Source organism: Aquila chrysaetos, chromosome 4 (genome assembly GCF_900496995.4).
Source record: "Aquila chrysaetos chrysaetos chromosome 4, bAquChr1.4, whole genome shotgun sequence".
Classification (NCBI taxonomy): Eukaryota; Metazoa; Chordata; class Aves; order Accipitriformes; family Accipitridae; genus Aquila; species Aquila chrysaetos.
Window position 1 is genome coordinate 21,894,723 of NC_044007.1, and position 19,783 is coordinate 21,914,505.

At 42.7% G+C, this 19,783-nt stretch overlaps 1 protein-coding gene across 2 annotated transcripts; it reads right to left on the bottom strand.

The window, feature by feature from the left end:
* Nucleotides 1-1,415: 1,415 nt before the first annotated feature.
* LOC115340862 (dendrocyte expressed seven transmembrane protein) lies at nt 1,416-19,545 on the bottom strand. 2 transcript variants are annotated; one of them, XM_030012897.2, is made up of 5 exons: nt 19,466-19,545; nt 12,647-13,709; nt 5,996-6,316; nt 3,356-5,283; nt 1,416-2,772 (listed from the first exon to the last, which is right to left on the bottom strand). In XM_030012897.2, exons 2-4 carry the CDS (start codon nt 13,670-13,672, stop codon nt 5,200-5,202), a joined length of 1,431 nt encoding a protein of 476 aa, XP_029868757.1. In that variant the 5' UTR covers nt 13,673-13,709; nt 19,466-19,545; the 3' UTR covers nt 1,416-2,772; nt 3,356-5,199. The 2 variants fall into 2 exon arrangements, with proteins under 2 accessions (XP_029868757.1, XP_040979080.1); XM_041123146.1 differs by having other exon boundaries at nt 19,396-19,484.
* Between the last annotated feature and the right edge of the window lie 238 nt (nt 19,546-19,783).

The window sequence follows — 19,783 nt, forward strand, 5'->3', positions numbered from 1 at the left end:
GAGCAGAGAAGGAATTTGGGAGATCTGAACCTGGCATACCTAATATTGCTTTCACCCCCATCATTTGCCATAAATATCCTCATATAGCCAGTATGTTGCCAGCATGCCCGGTTGTCTGTTGGCTGTCATTTCGCTACCTGTGTTGAGCTCGTGGCTGCGGTGCAAGCACTGACACCTGCAGTGCTTCGCTCTTCACCCTGAAGTACCAGGGGATCTCTGCAGGGAGTAGCAATACTGGGGCATGTAGCCTTACTGGGCCACTGGAGGGCAGGGCTGGTATTATGTATCAGGAATGAAATGCGAAAGAGGTTACTCATGCACAGCAGCACCCATGAAGCATGTTCACCTATTTTGAACACTGTGCCCCTAAAGTCGGCAATAATATCCCCATTTTCAGGCCTTATTTCATCATCAGCAGAGAGTGATCCTTTGATCCTTACTACCCACTTTTGTCATGTAAAAGAGAACTAGAGGAAAGGCTTTGCCTGTTCATTTCTTCTTTAACTGCAAGCATCTCTGGGCTATTTAAACTGTGATGAAAACACAGTGAGTCAGTGTGACAATATTGACAGAGCAGGGATTGGGGTGAAAGCAGTTGTAAGCCCAGCATCCTCTGACTTTGCACACCCAGCTGCCCACACAAAATACTGCAACGAAACTAGCACAGAGAAAAAAAAGCCTTTAGCTTAGCTATGAAGCAAGCCAAGTTCGGGGGCATGGGGTGGTGATAAGGAGAGTTCGATAAACACAGTTGCTGAAAGGAAACATCCTTGTTTGTATTGTGTTTCAGGAGGGTCAGAAGCACTAGCATGTCTCTCTGAATTATCTTCACAAGACAATCAGGTCAGCCTTTCATTAATTTTACAAACCAGATTTGATCCAATTGGAGGATTTTTCACAGTAAATCAAACAGCTTCTACACTAGTGAAGGACATTTAAAAAGGAAGTTGAGCTCTGCTGTGAGCTGGGGGAAGGAAAGGGATGAATGAGTCAAAAGCCAAATCCAGACTTCTCCTCAGATGCTTGTTCTGAGTGCTGAGTGCATTTCTGACAAGCCCTAGAGAGGCAGTTAGAGACAATGCCCAGTAACATGAAATATATTAAAAATTTCCATTAAGCTAATAAATGAATAAATAAAATCCTTAATTTCAACTGTACCTGTAGTTCACTTGTGCTCAGCAGACAGAAAAAATACATGCTTTTATGTATGGGAAAGAATGACCTACTGAAGCAGAAGAAAACATACCAAAAGAGGAAAGAAGATTTTGAATGACAAAGACAGGAGAAAAAAGCCAAAACAAAATGTAGGAAATGTGAGGAGAGGGTAGGCAAGAAGAGGAACAGAAATAATTGTGGATGGAATACTGGGGTTTTATGGTGGTAACTTGTAGACTTTTTTTTTTTTTTTTTTAAAGGAAAAAAGAACAATGTAATCATGTGGTTGAGGGTTATGGTAAACAGCGAGGCAAAGGGAATAGCTGAACAACTTACAGAGGAGACAGCTGAAGATAAACAAACCTCCAGACTTCCCCAGCTCACAGGACAGAAACAAGTGGAAGAAAACAGAAACCAAGTAAGGTCTGCAGAGAATGAGAGGTATGTCTCTGTATAATACCAGTGGAGAGACAGACCTGCCTCTTCATCTGTATGACTAAAGAGGACCACTGGGCAGCTGAGGGCATACACCTAATACTGTGGATCAGGGTAAGTACTGTGGATCAGGGTAAGAACTGTTCTACCACTGAGATAAACCTCAATGTCTTTGAGGCACCAAAGGTGAATTTCTTTTAGAATTTAAATGAAAATGTGCAGAATATACCATTTTCCCTGGTAACCCAGGTTTAGGGAGATGGGTGAAGAGCAACCTGTCTCCTTTGCCTGCCTTCAGCACACGGGTATGCATGTGTATGGTCACAGAAGCAAACAGTGCATTAGTCCACTCAAGTGCGTGACTCCAGTATGAGTGTAATGGCAACAATATCTGTCAGGTGCCACCCTGGTGCTGGCACAGCACGTTCACAAATTAACACAAGCTTTTGCTGTGTATGCCTAATATGTTTTCTGCAATGCTTTGTGTAAAAGTCACCAAATCACACAGTGGCTGAGGCTGGCAGTCACCTCTGGAGATATCTGTTCCAGCCCCGCTGCTCTGAGTTGCTCAGAGCTATGTCTATTGGGTTTTGAATATCTCCAAGGATAGAGACTCCATAACATCTCTGGGCATTCTGTTCCAGTGTTTGACCACCCTCACAGTAAAAAAGTTCTTCTTATGTTTAGGTGATATCCTAGCCAAGTTCATGGACTTTATGTTTGGAAATGGCTTCTAGGGGAAATTGCTCTATCACCTTCCCACAGATTGAGGTGAGGCTGACAAACCTGTAGTTTAACAGATCCTCCTTCTTGCCCTTCTTGAAGATGGGAGTGACATTTGTTTTCTTCCAGTCCTCAGTAACCTCTCCTGATCACCATGACCTTTCAAAGATAGTTGAGAGTTGCCTCACAATGACACCAGCCAGCACCCTCAGCACCCATGGGTGCCTGCCATCATGTCCTGTGGACTTAAATACGTCCAGTGTGTTTAAGTGCTCTCTAACCATGTCATGCTTCATGGGGGGTAAGTCTTGCTCCAGACTTTCCCTCTGGTCTGAGGGGCCTGGTATGACTAAAGATCAGTCTTACCTGTCAAGACCTGACAAAGAAGTACCTTGGGCTTTTCCATGTCTTTTGTCACCAATGGTGGGGTCAAGTATCTAGGTAAAATGTTCACCAGAGCTGAACATTTTGTACAGAATTACAATTAGCTTTCCAAGAAGGATTGGCTTTTATCACTGCCATGACTCTTACCAATTTGAGGGGGCAAGCTAAGCAATACTCAGTAAGCTGCCCTGCCAGTTAGTGTTGGAAGCCCCAGCATTCGGGTACAACACTGTTCTGTAAACCCTGCAAGGTCTCACCTGTCCTACCAAAGACTAATGGCTCTTTTTAATAGTCATTCCCACTAGGCTTAATTTCCTGAAGTAAATACAAAGCACAGACATGGTATTGTCCTGAGACTGTACTCCAGAACTCAAAATCCTAACAGATTTAGGTATCTCTCCCAACCATTGACCCCCATCTGAGTCATTTTGATGAACCATTCCCATGTGCTGCAAAGCTTTTGCTTGCTGCTCACAGAACAAGGGAGAGAAAAGGTTGCTGGGTGGCAACACACCATCAAACAGGAAAGGCAAGAAACTCCAAAACAAATTTTGCATCCTGATGCCAAATGAAGCAGTAGTGTTTTGTGGTAGTGCTGTCAATCAGACCTGCCCCTGCCTTTGGGCATTGTAATCAGTAGGAGATCAGGGCTTCTCACCAGCCTGTCCTTTGGGACTGAAAGGAGCATATCCAACTCCTACCAGCAATGAACTTGTCAGAACGCAACCAAAAATGCTCAGCTTTTGCTGACATTTAACTCTTCAGCTTTCATCTGCAATGATAACAAGAGTGAACAAATATATCCACTTGTCAATAGTACCTGGACAGCTAGTCTGTTTTGTGAAAACAAATTTAGAGCAACCTTCATTTTGCTTCTTTTTCACCTGAATGCTTCTTGCTACTGGTCCTTGACAGTAGTACCTGGGATATAAACGATGTTCTGCTACTATCCAAGGCTGTCCTGCTTTAGCAAAAGAGGACATAGTCAGGCCACTCGGAGACATTCAGCACAACCCTCAATAATGCATGGCTTTAATCTAGCACCTCATTTTCTACAGACAAATTATTGGCAGCAACCTGAACTACCTGTGTCCATGGAGGAGTGAGGCTTCGTTTCGAAGACCCAAAGAAAAAAAGACTTGGTGTTTTTCAGTGTTTCAAGTGGAAAATAACTTCTGACACTTGCTACTGTCTTTATTCATTCCGATAACAGAGACATCGATCAATAGCTGTCCTGGGACCATGCACGTATTATAGAGGAACAGAGTAGAGTTTGCTATTACGCAACCTAAAGAAAGAATTTGGCTGTGGCTGAAAATCAAGAGTATACTGCCTGTTGGGTAGATTTTTAGCTCTACATTAAATCTCTAGTGCCACGTCAGTCAAGTCGTTCCTATGTCTTTATGCTTTTAGCATTTGTTCTTGTGTCATATGGTCACATCACCAATGTTAGTTGAATAGGTGAAGCACTCAGTATTGGCTCAGTTTTGTTTCTTTGAAGTCAATGGTGGCTTTATCAACATAATTAAGCCCATTTTTGCCACTTCTGCAGGCTCCCTCGGACTGCAAGATTCAAAGCATTGTTCACCTCTGCTCGTATGCCCCTATACCTCAAAACCAGCTTGTTTGCACCCACAGCACCTGATTCCTCTGTATTATAGCTCTTGTGAGCATTCCCACTTCTGCATGTGCTACATTACCTGTCTCATGATCATCAAAGATACAGGACAATCTGCACTAGCGATACAGTCTATGGATATGTGAAAGTGGGAGACTAAGAACAGGTGAAGAATTCCAGGTAGGAAACTAGGATTAGAAGCTTTGGAGAGACAAATCAGCAGAAGTAAGTGGGGGAGCCAAGGTGGGAGGGAGAGTTTGGCTGGGCTAGAAGATTGAGAGGGCATGTAGACCACTGGCCCTGCAGAAGAGATGACTACAGAGGCAGGAGCAGGTATATGAAGCTAGGGATGGGAAAGAACCCGGCTGAAGGGTTTGGGGCAGTTGAGGGTTGAGAAATAGAAATGTCTAGAAACATCTAAGCCCTCTAGTTAGGTTTTTGGCTAGCCCAGAAGCCAATGAACAGCCTCTGCTGTGTCTTCTATCTTCAGTGTCTGGCAAACGTGAAGACAAGAAGCCTGCTACTGCCATTATGTCCTCTGTTAGCTCAACGCAAAGAGGTTTGTGCTGTAGTCCTAAAAGGTCCAAGCTGTTTGATTGCTTTTACACAGAAGAACAGACCCTCCACAGGTTTCTAAAGTACCAGACAATGCAGACCCCAAGTTGAAAAACAAGTATTAATGTCAACCCAGATCTCTCTGTGGTGGAGAGCACACTGTCTCCTGTGGCTTCTTTTCTGCACTTTTCCAAAAATACTGATGATTAGTCTTTGGTCCTATTTTTTACATTTTAAAATTGACATTCCATAGGAAAGATGGGTGCGAAACACAGGTCCCTGTGGAGCTAGAGCATCTCAGCCTTATCCAAAGATTCACTTGGTCTCTTTCACACCATGCTGTCATTTGCCACACTCCTTTCTTTCTTCCTCACTGCCTCTCTTGCCTTGAGTATTGGAAACCAAAAGTTGACCTGAAAAGACAGAAATATGAGGCTATGATCATAGTATTATTGCATTAGAGATCACCTAGACACTAACATCCTGTAGAGTCAGTACAGAAGGCTATTGAAAAAAACAAACCAAAACAAACTATATGTGTCTGCAGCTATCTGGATTTGCCATAAATACATGCATATGTGTTTGTTATTTCCGTTAGTGTATATATACAGGGCAAATGTTTTTGCAAGCAAAAAGTTCTGTTTCCTAATGGTATTTGCAGTTGCACTCCCACTGTGTTTTAAAACAGAAATATATCACCATCCATTTTGCTAAGCAACAACTTAACAACTTTCTCAACATTAAGAGGCTGCTCACAAATGCCTAACATTTTCTTTCTAGATTGCAGGAATACTTTTTGTGCTGGAGGTGCTTTTCATATGTTCATGAAAACCAAGTTTCTTTTCTGGAGAGCTCTAAGTCTGAGGGGTATGTTTTTTGCCAGCACATAGTCATTTGGGTGTACCCATGTCATGTCTGGTGCATGTGTGTTGAAGGACAGAACAAAAGAATTACATGATCTAATCTCACCATTAGGCAACTTGTCCCCGCCCCCTATGCAGGAGAGCACTGGGGAAAGTCTATTAGCACATAATTGAAGTTAACAAGTGTTTAAATATTTCCTGGATCTGGCTACCACCCTGAGAGAGGAAGATTTTTTTTTTTCCCCTAGGGCTGATGGCTTACCGTTCTAGCAAACCCGTTCTTCCCAGTTTTCTCTTGTAGCTTTGCTCTTTTCTTGAGTAATTTTGCATGCAAATAATGTATCCGTTTCATCTCAGTGTCAGGATAAAATGAAGTTGACACCAGTATTTTAAGTTGAGTCAGGAGGCCAGAGAATAACCCAAAAATGATTAAGAAGAAGATGATGACTCCAAGCTGGATCCATGTTGTGGAAAGAGCGAGCTCTGGCTGAGGGATGCAGTCATGCTTAAACAAAGAGATCTTGAAAGGATCAGTCTTTTGAATGTGCTCTGTCATATGAAAGATAAAGCTATTCTCATTCCTCTGCACAAGAAAAGGGGAAAAAAAGAGTTGATTATAGTACAGATTCCCTCCTTTCTTAATACTTCTCCCATTGGTCATTCAGATTTACAAAGGACCATAAATCATCTAGACCATCCAGTGTCCATACATGCTATTCTCATAACAATATTATTTATTGGTTATTTATAAATGTTTCAGACTGCATTTTCACCATTTCTCTTGGAAGACTGTCCCACAGTTTGGACTGTTAAGAACTTATATTTTCAGTGGCTCTGATAGACAAGTATTTAGCTAATCTGGCTATAATGGTTTAATATATTCCCACTCCCATGAATGTGCTCAGGTCCTCTGTTGGAGGGTCCTCCCTTCAAACAGCAGAGCAGAGTGTGTCCGTCCCTTTGGTTGTGGCTCGGTACATGATCAGCAATGCATCCTCACCCACCTAGGCAAGTGCACTGACCACGAGGTTATCATGCAAACAAAGCCACCTCTCCTCCTCTAATAGATGCCTTTACTTAGAAGAGCTGATGTCTTGCACTGTTTGCAGACTGAAATGCTGAATGAGAGGGACTAAATTAGACATGCTGCTGGGACCAGTATTTCATACTGGCAGGCAACTTTCTACGCTGTGTAGGAACACTGTAGGGACACTGAATCATCCAGCCCTCTTTTCTGACCATGTCAGGGGCATATGTAGCTCTTCCTTGTGGCTCTTTGTCCTGATTTCAGCTGGGATAGAGTTAATTGTCTTCCTAGTAGCTGGTACAGTGCTATGTTTTGAGTTCAGTATGAGAAGAATGTTGATAACACTGATGTTTTCAGTTGTTGCTAAGTAGTGTTTAGACTAAAGTCAAGGATTTTTCAGCTTCTCATGCCCAGCCAGTGAGAAAGCTGGAGGGGCACAAGAAGTTGGCACAGGACACAGCCAGGGCACCTGACCCGAAGTGGCCAACAGGGTATTCCATACCATGTGATGTTATGCCCAGTATATAAACTGGGGGGGGTGGGGGATCACTGCTCGGGGACTAGCTGGGTGTCAATCAGTGGGTGGTGAGCAATTGCACTGTGCATCATTTGTATATTCCAATCCTTTTATTATTACTGTTGTCATTTTATTAGTGTTATCATTGTCATTATTAGTTTCTTCTTTTCTGTTCTGTTAAACCATTCTTATCTCAACCCACGAGTTTTACTTCTTTTCCCAATTTTCTGCCCCATCCCACTGGGTGGGAGGGGAGTGAGCAGCTGCGTGGTGCTTAGTTGCTGGCTGGGGTTAAACCACGATACTCTTCTAAGCACCCTTCAGAGGCCAGGCACTTCTGTTAGATGCTCATTGGAAGGATCAGGTGCCCAAAGCATGCTGCACATTTTCAGCCTGTTAGTCTTTCCTCAACATTATCATGTTCCAATCTACCTCAGTACATTTTATCGCTAAACTGAACCAATGTATAAGCAAGGAAAAACTGCATTAGGAACTCAATATGAAACAGGGGTACAAGTGCATGAAGAACTTCACTGTTCATACCACGAACAAACATCTGAAGAAGTTGCTGAGTCTGTCCTGCTCACCCAGCCAGCTTCCTAGACTCCCTGAGATCAGCAGCCCTGAGGCTTGTTATGACAAATCTGTTGAGATTAAATTTTATATTTTATTGTGACTAGCCTTCCTTGGGGAACTGGAAACAATCTGATGATGGCATAATTTTCTGTTTAAGGACAGTCAAGCAGCTTTCCACAGGAGTGAACATTGCAAATAAAGAGAGCAAATTCATAATATAGGACTTATGAATCAGCCAGACAGGGTCAGGCTCAGGCCCTCCGCCCATGGATGGTGGGACTAAGCTCCTTCTTTGCCCTGAATTGGGCCACACCCAAGGCAGGTGTACTGTAACCCCCCCCCTGCTACCAAAACCTTGCCACACAAACCCAATACAGCAGATCATGATAAGGGGCTGTCCTTAAGGTATCAAGGAGAGAAACACAGACAAAACCACACACAGCAGTACACAGAGAATAGCCAAGGCTACAGCAGGTTGCTTAGGATTGGGTTTTTAATATCTCCAGGCATGGAGACTCCACAACCTGTCTTGGAAACCTGTTCTAGTGTTTAATCACTTGAAGAGTAAAAAAAAATTCTAACATTGAAATGGAATTTCCTTTAATTTGTGCCCATTGCCTCTTGTCCCTGTACTGGGGACCACTGAGAAGAGTCTGGCTCGTCTTTCTTACACCCATCTCCCATCAGGTATTTACAGACACTGATGAGATCCCCCTGAGCCATCTCTTCTACAGCCTGAACAGCCTCAGCTCTCTCAACCTCTCCTCATATGACAGATGCTCCAGTCCTTTAAGCATCTTCTTGACTCTTTACTCATGTCCTAGTTTCAGCTGGGATAGTTAACTGTCTTCCTAGTAGCTGGTACGGTGCTATGTTTTGAGTTCAATATGTGAAGAATGTTGATAACACTGATGTTTTCAGTTGTTGCTAAGTAGTGTTTAGACTAAAGTCAAGGGTTTTTCAGCTTCTCATGCCCAGCCAGCGAGAAAGCTGGAGGGGCACAAGAAGTTGGCGCAGGACACAGCCAGAGCACCTGACCCGAAGTGGCCAACAGGGTATTCCATAACATGTGACGTCACATCTGGTATAGGAACTGGGGAGTGGGGGCGGGGAATCGCCACTGGGGGACTAGCTGGGTGTCAGTCGGTGGGTGGTGAGCAATTGCACTGTGCATCATTTGTATATTTCAATCCTTTTATTATTACTGTTGTCATTTTATTAGTGTTATCATTATCATTATTAGTTTCTTCTTTTCTGTTCTATTAAACCATTCTTATTTCAACCCACGAGTTTTACTTCTTTTCCTGATTTTCTCCCCCATCCCACTGAGTGGGAGGGGAGAGAGTGAGCGGCTGCGTGGTGCTTAGTTGCTGACTGGGGTTAAATCACGACAACTCAATTCACTCCAGTATATGCCTCTCTTGTAACTGGGTCTCACCAGTGCTAAGCAGAGGGGAGGGATCACCTCCCTCAGTCTGCTGGCAATGCTCTGCCTAATGCAGCCCAGGATAGCTCTTTCTTTGCCACAAGGTCACATTCCAGGCTTGTGGTCAACTTGATGTCCATCAGAAGTCTAAGAGACTTTTTCTGCAAAGCCATGTCCCAGCTGGTTGGTCCCCAACACATATAGTGCATGGGGTTATTTCTCTCCAAGGACTGCAAGACATGGCATTTTCCTTTGCTGAACATTTTGAGGTTCCTATCGGCCCAATTCTCTAGCCTTTTCAAGTCCCTCTGAATGGCAGCACAATCCACTGGTGTTTCAGTCACTCTTCTCAGTTTTACATTATCTGCAAACTTGTGTGGCTACAATCTGTTCCTCTGTTCAGGTCATTAATGAAGAGGTTAAACAGTACAGGTTCTAATGTCTACTCCTGGGGGACATCAGAAGTGACTTTGTGTGACTAATCAGAACCTTTTGGGTCCAGCAGTTCAGCCAATATTCAGTTCACATTACTCTCCATTTATCTAGCCCATGCTTCAACAGTTCGTCAATGAGGATGTTGTGGAAGCCTTAATAAATGCACAATCAGCATCCACTGTTCTCCCCTAATCCAACAATCCAGTGATCATGTCATAGAAGGCTATTAGGTTGGTCAAGCATGATTTAGCCTTTATAAATCCATGCTGAATACTCCTAATAGCATTCTTGGCCTTCATATGTTGGAAATGGCTTCCACGATTATACTCTCCATCACTTTCCCAGGGATCAAGATGAGGCTGACCAGACCATAGTTCCCTGGATCCTCCTCCTTGCCCTTCTAGAAGATGGGAGTAACATTTACTTCTTTCCAGTCCTCGGGAAACTCTCCCACGTGCCGTCGTGCCATGACCCTTCAAAGATAATCAAGAGTGGCCTCACAGTGACATCAGCCAGACCCCTCAGCACCTGCAGGGGCCTCCTATCAGGTGCCAGGGACTGACTTTGTTTAAATGCTCCCTGACCTGATCCTCCTCCACCAAGGGTAAGACTCCCTTGCTCCAGACTTGCCCTCTGGTCTCAGAGCCTTGGGATTCCTGAAGGCTGGTCTTTCTAGTAAAGGCAGAGCTGAAGGTGACATTGAGTACTTTGGGCTTTTCCATGTCCTTTGTCACCAGGACCCCTACTGCCCTTAGCAGTGGAGCTACAAAAGAAAGACCCCATGTCTTTCTTTTGCCACTGATAGACCTGTAGAAGCCCTTCGCGCTGCCCTTTGCCTGCCTCACCAGATTCAGCTCCAGGTGGGCTTTGGCTTTCCTACCCCCATCCCTATACAATCAGATGGTGTCTCTCTCTTCTTCCTGGGCTCCCTGTCCCTGCTTCCACCTCCTCTACGCTTCTTTTTTACATTTGAGTTTTGTCAGGAGCTCCTTGCTCATCCATGCTGGCCTCCTGCTGCCTTTGTTTGATTTAGTTGGGATGAATAATTCTTGAGCTTAGAGCAGGTGATTTTTTTGAAAATCAACCAGCTCTCCTGAACCCTTTTTCACTCAAGGACCATATCCCAGGGGACCAGGGCCATTTCACATGCTGGTTTGGTGATGCTAGATCACAGCTGCTGTGCAGCAACAGGGTTAATATGAGGTGTAAAGCCCCCTTAGCATGTGTAGCAATCTGCCTCCTCAACATATCTCACATTAGACTGACTGACCAGGTGATGAAAGCCTCTCTGCTTTTGCCCAGGAATTTGACCTCTCCGGGATAGCTCTGACTTGCTATACGTGTGCTGATTGCACAGTTACAGTGAATCCAATGGCTTTTGCATCTACCTTCCTAAAGGAAAGTTCAGGAAACAATTAGAAGGGTAACAACTGAAAGTTGGCAGCTGCCATCCTCTAGGAAAAGTGGTTTTCCACTGACACAATCTGGGAACCTTTGGCTTATGTCTGCCATACAGATACTGACTTTCTACTCTTTGTTAAGATAAAATTGGACAATAATTTGATTTTTATCCCATGGAAGAGTTCGATATTTTGATAAACAATACAAAATATTATCATCTGAAGTATGACAGAATTTGACCAGCAGCTTGACTTCATTTCGGCTAATTTCATTAGTAGTTCACATTTGCCTGAAGTGCTACCTTTCCTCAAGGATACTGTGTGCTACATCTCCCTTCCCCTTCATGGTTCAGTCCCAACCAGGTGAACGTCCCATGACACACCGGGACCATCAGTCTGCCACAACACTGTCTAGGCTGAACCTGCAATGGTTTAGCAGTGTGTCATAGAAAATGTGGTCTGGCTGAAGAAGCCAGCTCAGAGGTTCAATATGTCATGTATGGAAAAGTGAGAATGAGAATCTCTCTGCCAAAGATTGTATGCATGTCCTGTTCTCTTTGCTTGTAATTTCAAGCAATGCACTTATTGCATTGCTCACCTTAACAATCTTACTCTGTGGAACTGCTTTTGGCTAGATGAATTTTGGGGGGATGGGGAGAAATGGGAATGAATTCTCATTATTATGAGCTCTAAGCGGAAGTAATAGAAAATGCTGAGTAAGAAAAAATTGACAGAAGAAAAAGCATATATCATATTGTACTAACAGACCAGCATCCCTTTAAAATCTTTTTATCCTGACAGTATCAAAGGGTTATATGCTTTTGGGAAATGTTTTAAGCCTGATCTTGCAAGCTATCAAACTGGGCAGCTTTCCTGTGCCTGCACAGCATCACATAGGTCACACACTCCAGCGGTAAAATCTCCAGCTTTAAAAGTATTCACAGACAAGACCCTGAGCAATCTGATCTGACTCTGAAGTTGGCCCTGTTTTGAGCACGAGGTTGGTCTAGATGGCCTCCAGATGTCCCTTCCAACCTAATTACTCTATGGTTCTCAATGCACCGCTGCCCTGCTAGAAGAACCTTGAGCTTTCGGCAACGTGTTATTATTTTGTGTGTATGCAGCCATGCTTTTTTAAATTATAAGCTCCTCACATTACTCAGCTAAAGAGAGGTAGGCAGTGTCACCGTGGCATTTGGACTATAAAAGTGGTGCTTCACAAATGTCAGCATTCTGAGTTTCCAATTTTAAGCTTCCGATATTTTCCATATATATAAATGGAGGAATAAAAGTCCTTCTTCCTATATTTACCATTCTCTATAATTATGAGTACACTTTGGAAAGTGCAGAGAACTGTCTGGTCCCATCCAACATACGTATCTGTAAAGGCAATGGCCCTTTTTGAAGCAAATGATAATGCAGTGAAAGAACTGATGGCTCATTGGCTGTATGTTTGCTCCTGCAGCTGCTGAAGATGAAGGAAAATTTTTCAACACTAAACTAAGAAATATGAAGTACTGATAAGTACTTACTTGCTGAAAGAGGCTGAGTTGAATCTCTAGATCCGGTACTTCTCGGAGATGTTTATTCACAGAAATAATTAACCAATAAAACAAATAATCTACTGCCGCAAACAGAAGCCATATGCAAAGATGAATAATTACAGGGAGAAAAAACCGCTGCATGTTTTTTCTGTCCTTCCTTGTGAGGCAGAAAGATGGGATTGTCACATAATCTTTTCTTTCTTTTCTGTTAAGTGGCAGAAGACAGGGTCGTTGCTGTTGCTTTTGGTGCTCATCAAATGCAATGAACTGTTTTGTGATATAAGTATTCTTAAATTTGGCACTGTGAGAGCCCACAAATTTTTTGATAAAGAGGCCAGTTCCAAAAGAAGCTAGAAAAATCCCCAATATAGGCAGTGCTTTCTGGCCTATATAGGGCAGTACAGTCAGCATGAAAGATATCTGGTTGGCAACTCTCTGGATTTCTTGCTTTGTGTCATTTAGCTCTTGTTTTAATGCATCATCTGAAATTGAATAAGATGGTGCGAATTCATGCCTTAGGAACACTATCTGTTTAGATAGTTCAGTGGAAAGCTTGGCCGCCTCGTAAATCCATTTTACTGCCTCAACATAATATTTTATCAAGGCAAATTGCTCATACTCTAAATGACAGGTTATACTGTCTGCCAGAATCTTTAGGTTGTGAAAAATATTTTGGATGTTGCCGGCCACCACAACACCTGTGCCAGCAGTAATAAGAGCATTCCTGCCATTTTGCAATCCACAAGAAAGGAGGAACAGGACACTAAAACAGCGCAGGTGCTTGAAACAGGACAGCGCGATAGAAAGTGAAATCCAGACGAATCCAGAAATCAGTAAGGGACCCAAAGGGTGGTGTGCCAGGGAGAAGTGCATGCCAAGGAATAAGAGAAAGCTTGAGAGGAAGCCAACTGCAGAGCAAACTGCAAAAAGCTGCATCAGATACTTCCAGCCAGGCTTCCTTTCAGATATAAAAATTCCCCATGCGTTCTGGGCTATTGAGACAAATGTTCGCATTTTCTTCTGATTGCTGCTGACACTGTGATGGCTCAAACTAAAAGGAAAGGAAAACAAAAATACCGTTAATCACACGGTGACACTACTGACAAAGATGTGCTTTTACTGGCAGGTCAATACTTCTTCATATTGCAAAAAATGCAGGTCTGACTCACATGGGGGCTGAACTGCCCTGTGCGAGACCCAAATCTTCGTCTCCAATATCACATATATAAACATGGAAGAGATTACTCTAAAAGGTATTCTATCTTTTCTTCAAAGTATTTTTGTCCTTTTACTATTTGTGCACTTTGATTTCTCATTTGCCACATAGACACAGCAGTTCATATGTACATATACGTGTGCGTGTATCGCATCAGCAGGACGCAAGCCTCCTGTAGCACCCGGTGCTTCCCCACAGATGCTAGCTTTGCCTTACAGGGGCGCTGGGGAGGGAAAGAGGGAAGCACGGAATCTTCCCATTGGTACCCCGATGCAGGGGAGTGTGGCTCAACCCTCGGGGAGCAGCCAGAGCAGCTGCCAGGGAGGGAGGAATGGCTGGAGCAGCTTGTGCACGCTGCCCGGGAATGGGGAATTAAGTTCTCCTTTTTCAGCTGGAGATAGGTCAGTACAGCGGGAAGAAAGTGTGTCTCAAAGGCATCATTCCTTCTTTGTGTCTCTCCTGGGATAGCACAGCTACAAATTGGTCCTTACGCACTTTTAACCCTAATTGCTTGTACTTGTCACCATCTCTCCTGCCTATCAGCATGCCCGTATTGTAAATTACGAACTATTTCTGTGACATTCAATTCAGTTTGATGGGAGACAGTCCAGTGCTCACATATTTCCTTCTTCTTTTACAATATAATATTTATGGTGCAATTTGTCCAAAGATGCAAGATCAATTTATATGCATATTAGCCTTTTAACATACTAGAACAAATGAGATACTAATTAAATAAACTGTTGCAATTTTATCTTATAATAGGGAACAGTTGTCTTTGGAAATACATCCCAAAGATATTACTTTGTCTTTTGTTTAGCTTGAACACAGCAAGTAGCCAGGAACTAAACTATTATTTTGTACACATACTGTATTTTACTGGCATTTGACTTTATGAGTTCTGCTAGCATTCGCTGCACCGTTTTCCCCTTCCTCCCGTTGTAGTTAGTTATGAGTTATGTCATTATCGGCTTTGCATGCAACAGGAGCTGAGGGTGATTGGAACAGGCATCTGACCCCAACTGGGACCTTCTTGGACTGCTGCGCCTAGTGTGCTGCTTTTCCTTGGCCTCACTTGAGCCTGATCCTTTCTAGTGCTGGGGACTATCCTGAAAGATGCTGAGTGTTTCCAGTGCTTAACTGCTTCAGCAGGGATTAACGGTGGGCGATAGCTCTCAGGCTCAATCCCTGGCACTATCACTCTGCTTGGGAAGGCTGAGGAAATTGCTTCCTTCCAGGGCCTCAGTGAACTCAGCTGTAAATGGAGTATAACAGCAATTAGCAGCTCCTTCACAGAAGCAAAATTAGTTAATTAATGCCCTGAAGTATGTACAAGTTGCCATGTGTTTGGGAAAGTGGCGCAAGTGAAATGGAGAGGAGAGGTAGCACGCAAGCTGCCGGGCTCCAGTTTTGCCATGAACAGAGCTGTCCTCTGCTTAAGTGGATTGCGTGCTTTGCCCTCTTCCTGCTGAACTAGAAATTACCAAGGCATTTTTAGGAAATGTAATTAAAAAGGAGGTGTTCATAATCCTGGAGTCAAGCAGAACCAGACCTAACAACTAGCAAGCCCTGCCAGTGAATCCTGAACTTCCTAGATTGGATCCTTGAACAGTCCGTGCTGCCACATCTTCTTTGTAGAGCTAAGAAAAATTGCCCTGTACAGTGAATAGATCTGGAGTTCTGTTCTTGATTTAAGAAGCCATAAAAAATCAAATGCAAAAAAGCTAGCAATTATGTAATATTATGCAAAAGCATCAGTGTGAGGAAATAACACATTTTGGATTTTCTTTTGTAGTGCTGATTTCACAGCTGTTCTCAAGCGTAGTTTCTGCATGGTTTTGTGTGTTTTTATGTATGGGTATGGTGTATTCCTGTTAATGTTTATAAGCATTTGGTAAATGGCTGCAATATGTGACTGGGAGTTTGGCATGACTGCATCTAAGAATTGGAGAGAGAGTCAAGAACGAAGCCTTAGAATTAACAAAAGCTGTACCTCTGGACTAGGAGGCTGGAGACTTGCAAAATAGGGACACAACTTGCAAATAATCAAAAAGTCTCCTTTACTGGGCAGATTCAATGCTGTTACATGAGATCACTGCACTACTCAGCACATACATGGCAGTTTTGTCCCTAACCTGCATGAACTCAGAGTTTTAAGGCAGGAAAGGCTTCATAAGGAGCCGCTGAATTTTGGAGCCTGTGGCACGGATGCTCGGGTGTCTCTGCGTGATCACTGAAGGTTGGGAAGGGAGCGTTCCCGTCCCCTGCAGAGCCCGTCTCCAAGCTCAGCCACCGCAGGGGTCAGAGGCCAGCTTGCAGTGTGCAGCTCTGTGCCTTGTCCGACACCTCCGTTTTCCCCCATAAGACATCAGCAACAGACGTAGATATTCAGCACAGGAGAATCATGCGAAGGATGAAAACTCTAAACCTAAAAAAATGTGGAGGCTGAAAATTCTTGTATCGGCAGGCACTTAAAACAGCTGTAAATCTGGCTCAGAGGTAGAAATAAATCTTTGGCTTGACTAAAGAGGCTAATTCAGTGTTTAAAGAAATATTAAACCTTGAGAGCTTTCTGGAAAGATTCCTCTTGAAAACATAAATCGCAAAAGCTCTCCTGAAGCTGTTAGGTGCAGATACGAATTTTAACAGGAGGCTGACAAGAACAAAACCTTCATTTCAGTTGCAGTCTGAAGCAAAGTATTTTTAATTCTGTCCTGTAACATGAACTAATGTGGGGGCTGCTACCATTATTTATGTAGCATAAGGGAAGAGTTATTCTTGGAAAGCAGTTTCTTGCTCTGAAGTCCCAGTTTCTTTCCACCATAGTTTCTTGTCATGTGTGACACAGAGGGGAGCTGGAAACTGTTGTGCTCTAGCTCTGACTTTGGACCTGATTTTTCTGTAGGGTCCAAGGGGAACCTCTCTATACCTTAGTTTCCCTCTCTAGGAAATATTTACTCAGATCTGGAAGTGTGATCTTCACCTACCATATGGCATGCTGGCAGGAGTAATTATAAGAACAAATTCTCAAAAGGAGCCTCTCCAACAAGGAGTTTGGGCCGTACTTCTTAAGGCTTGTGATGTACTGAAATTAATGCAATATAATTAAGAGGTATTTTTCTAGTTTAATTTTAAAATAAAAGAGGAACATTTTAAAGAGTTTTTAAGACCCTGCTTGTGATATTTCAGATATTGGCTACAGTTTTTAAGTAAGTGGAGGGTAAGTACATAGCATCAAGAGTCCCTAGAAAGTGTCTTTCCAGCTCAGCCATGAGCCCTGTGCTACAGCTATGTCATTTTTATACAGTACCTGTTCACACTGTGTATGATTTCTTCCCTGTCTGCTATGGAGACTCCTCCATATTAATTGTCCAAGAAGTTGTGGCCATCTTCACTACCAATTTGGTCCTGACCTAGTCCTTTGCTCACCCCATATCTGATGATGGCTTGCTACAGTTAGAATAGAATAGAATAGAATAGAATAGAATAGAATAGAATAGAATAGAATGGAATAGTTCAGTCAGAAGGGACCTACAATGATCATCTAGTCCAACTGCAATAGATTGAAACTCCTTATATTTGCAGGGAGTATTTCTGAAACCTTTTCTACCCAGGCTACTGCTTGCTGAGAGGTGATCAACAGGCCTACATTTCTAGTATATGGATTATCCACCCATGCAAACTCTCTGCCAATTTTTAATGTAACGGAAGAAGCAGATGTCTCCTAAAAACGTATAGTGAGAAAAAGAATGGGATTTACTAAATAATTCCTTTTTTAATAGAGACACAGCTGATTTGGCAAAGCATGACAAACAGAGTCAGATCTTTAAGTCTACTTTCTATTTTGATACAGACCTAACTCAGAAAAAGCCTGGGGACTACGACTACCACTGAGTTAGGACCGATTAGTACCAACCAATTTTTGCGGCCTCACACAAAGTCTGACACAACTTTTCTCTGTGGAGCTCTTGTTTGAGCTGATCTCAGGAGTATGGCGGTTTGGCAGGCCCTTTGCTCTGCACAGTGCACAGGATCCTCATATATAAAAATAAAGTCTAATTAAGAGAGACATTAGGTTAAATGGGAAACTTATATCCCATTGATGCTAAAGCTTCAGCTACACAGTGATCTTTGCCTCATAAATCCTGTTTGGATTTTATACAGGAATTAAGGAAGAGAACGCACACAATAAGAATATAAAAAATATTTCCTTTTTTGGCAATTTCAGCAGCCTTCTCTCCTAGCCTGGATCAGTTACATTGAAATGGAAGAGAATTACTTCCCTTTTTTGGACACCATCAAAAAATACAGTGCTCAACTATGGTTTAGTAAGAGGCAAAAATACAGGACGGAGTCCCACATTATTTCCTTTGGTCAGTGCAGGGCATTCAGCAAAGAAATAAAAGCCCAATCAAAAATCCAGCAACATTACTGTAACTATCCCCAGGGCTTCGTTGAAACCCCTGTCATTTCTCATGTTCACTTTATTTGCTTTTAACTGCAAGGGGAAGGAGAGCAAATGGTACTAAACACAACAAACACAGGAGAGGACTAAAATATCTAATCAAATATATGCACATAGGAACCTGAAATACTAAACACAGCAATGCAAATAAAACAACAATTTATACACATGCAAAACCAAACAAAAATAACAACTGATGAAGATCTCTTTTTCTTCATGTATTTAAAATACATGCCTCAGGAAAATTCTGAACACTGCAAGACATTATAAACTCTTTAGGATGCCACAAATTTGTTAAATGTCATCTAATATCAGATGTCTATAGCATTGGGGGTTGGACTAAATGATCTTTAAAGGTCTCTTTGAATCCAAGCCATTCTGTAATGTCCACATCTGAGCTATCTGTTTTTATGTCAATGAGGAGAAAAGAGCAGTTACCCAGAGCCATAATTCAGACCTGTTTTAGAAGTCCATCCTCGCATAAGATGGATTGCATCCGATGAGAGCTTTTTCTCTATCTTGACTATGAAAAGAGTCTGGATTACTCAGACAGAGCTATCCAAAGCCAGGTGAAATGAACATCTCCCTGTGTTTCTCCATTGCAAGCAGAGGTTATATTTGACTGAGCTGGGCACTCAGAGCAGGACACAGAAAATGTGTCATGGGCAGCCATAGAAAATGGACAGCCATGGAAGGGACACAGAACAAGAAATCAAATTTCCTCAGTTATACTGCTATGGGCTGTGTTATGTTTGGAAGCTCTGATGCAGCAGACCCACAGACATATCCTTCCTTTAAAGTGCAGGCAGGAATGGACACACGGTTTGGGAAACCCATATGGTAGTTTGCTTATTGACAAAAACAACTCTACAAAACAGAAAATTCCACTATGAGGAATGGAAGGGAACATAAAAATTTACATAGTCCCTTCTCCTACACATAATATCACTATACATAGTTTTGGGAGAGCTCAGGACTAAATTGTTTCATGAACTATAGGAATAGACCCTCCAATCAGTAAGGTGTCAACAATGAACTTAAAGCAAGTCCTTTTACCTTAGAACAGCTAACTCAGTCCATGATACTATCCACAGTTCCTTGATATTAACCCTAAAGCGTTACTTACAGGCCCTCCTGTAAAGCGCATGAAGGATCTTCACAGTGCTCTGTCTCTTGATTTTGGTGAGGAACTGCGATGGGCACTAGGAAAAAATTTCACATGAGTAATTTGTTTCCCATACCCTCCCTCAATGAGTCAGGCACACTACAATTTTGAAATTATTCTGGTTTTGACAAAGATTCATGAGGAAGTAACTTATGCACAAGACCAAAATAGTTTATAATTTGCAAGTGCCACTTTCCACCGTTTTTCTGGCAGAGTAATAGATATCAGCAAATGAGTTCTGGGCCCAGATTTCAAAGACTTAATTTTATGTTGAATAAT

Bases quoted from the DNA above. Each gene is read 5' to 3' on its own strand.
- LOC115340862 (XM_030012897.2), bottom strand. From the start codon at position 13,672: ATGCGAACATTTGTCTCAATAGCCCAGAACGCATGGGGAATTTTTATA. The intron at 6,317-12,646 runs GTAAGTACTTAT...TTTCTTGTGCAG, and splicing joins AACTCAGCCTCTTTCAGCAA to AGGAATGAGAATAGCTTTAT. The intron at 5,284-5,995 runs GTAAGCCATCAG...CTGTCTTTTCAG, and splicing joins AGAACGGGTTTGCTAGAACG to GTCAACTTTTGGTTTCCAAT.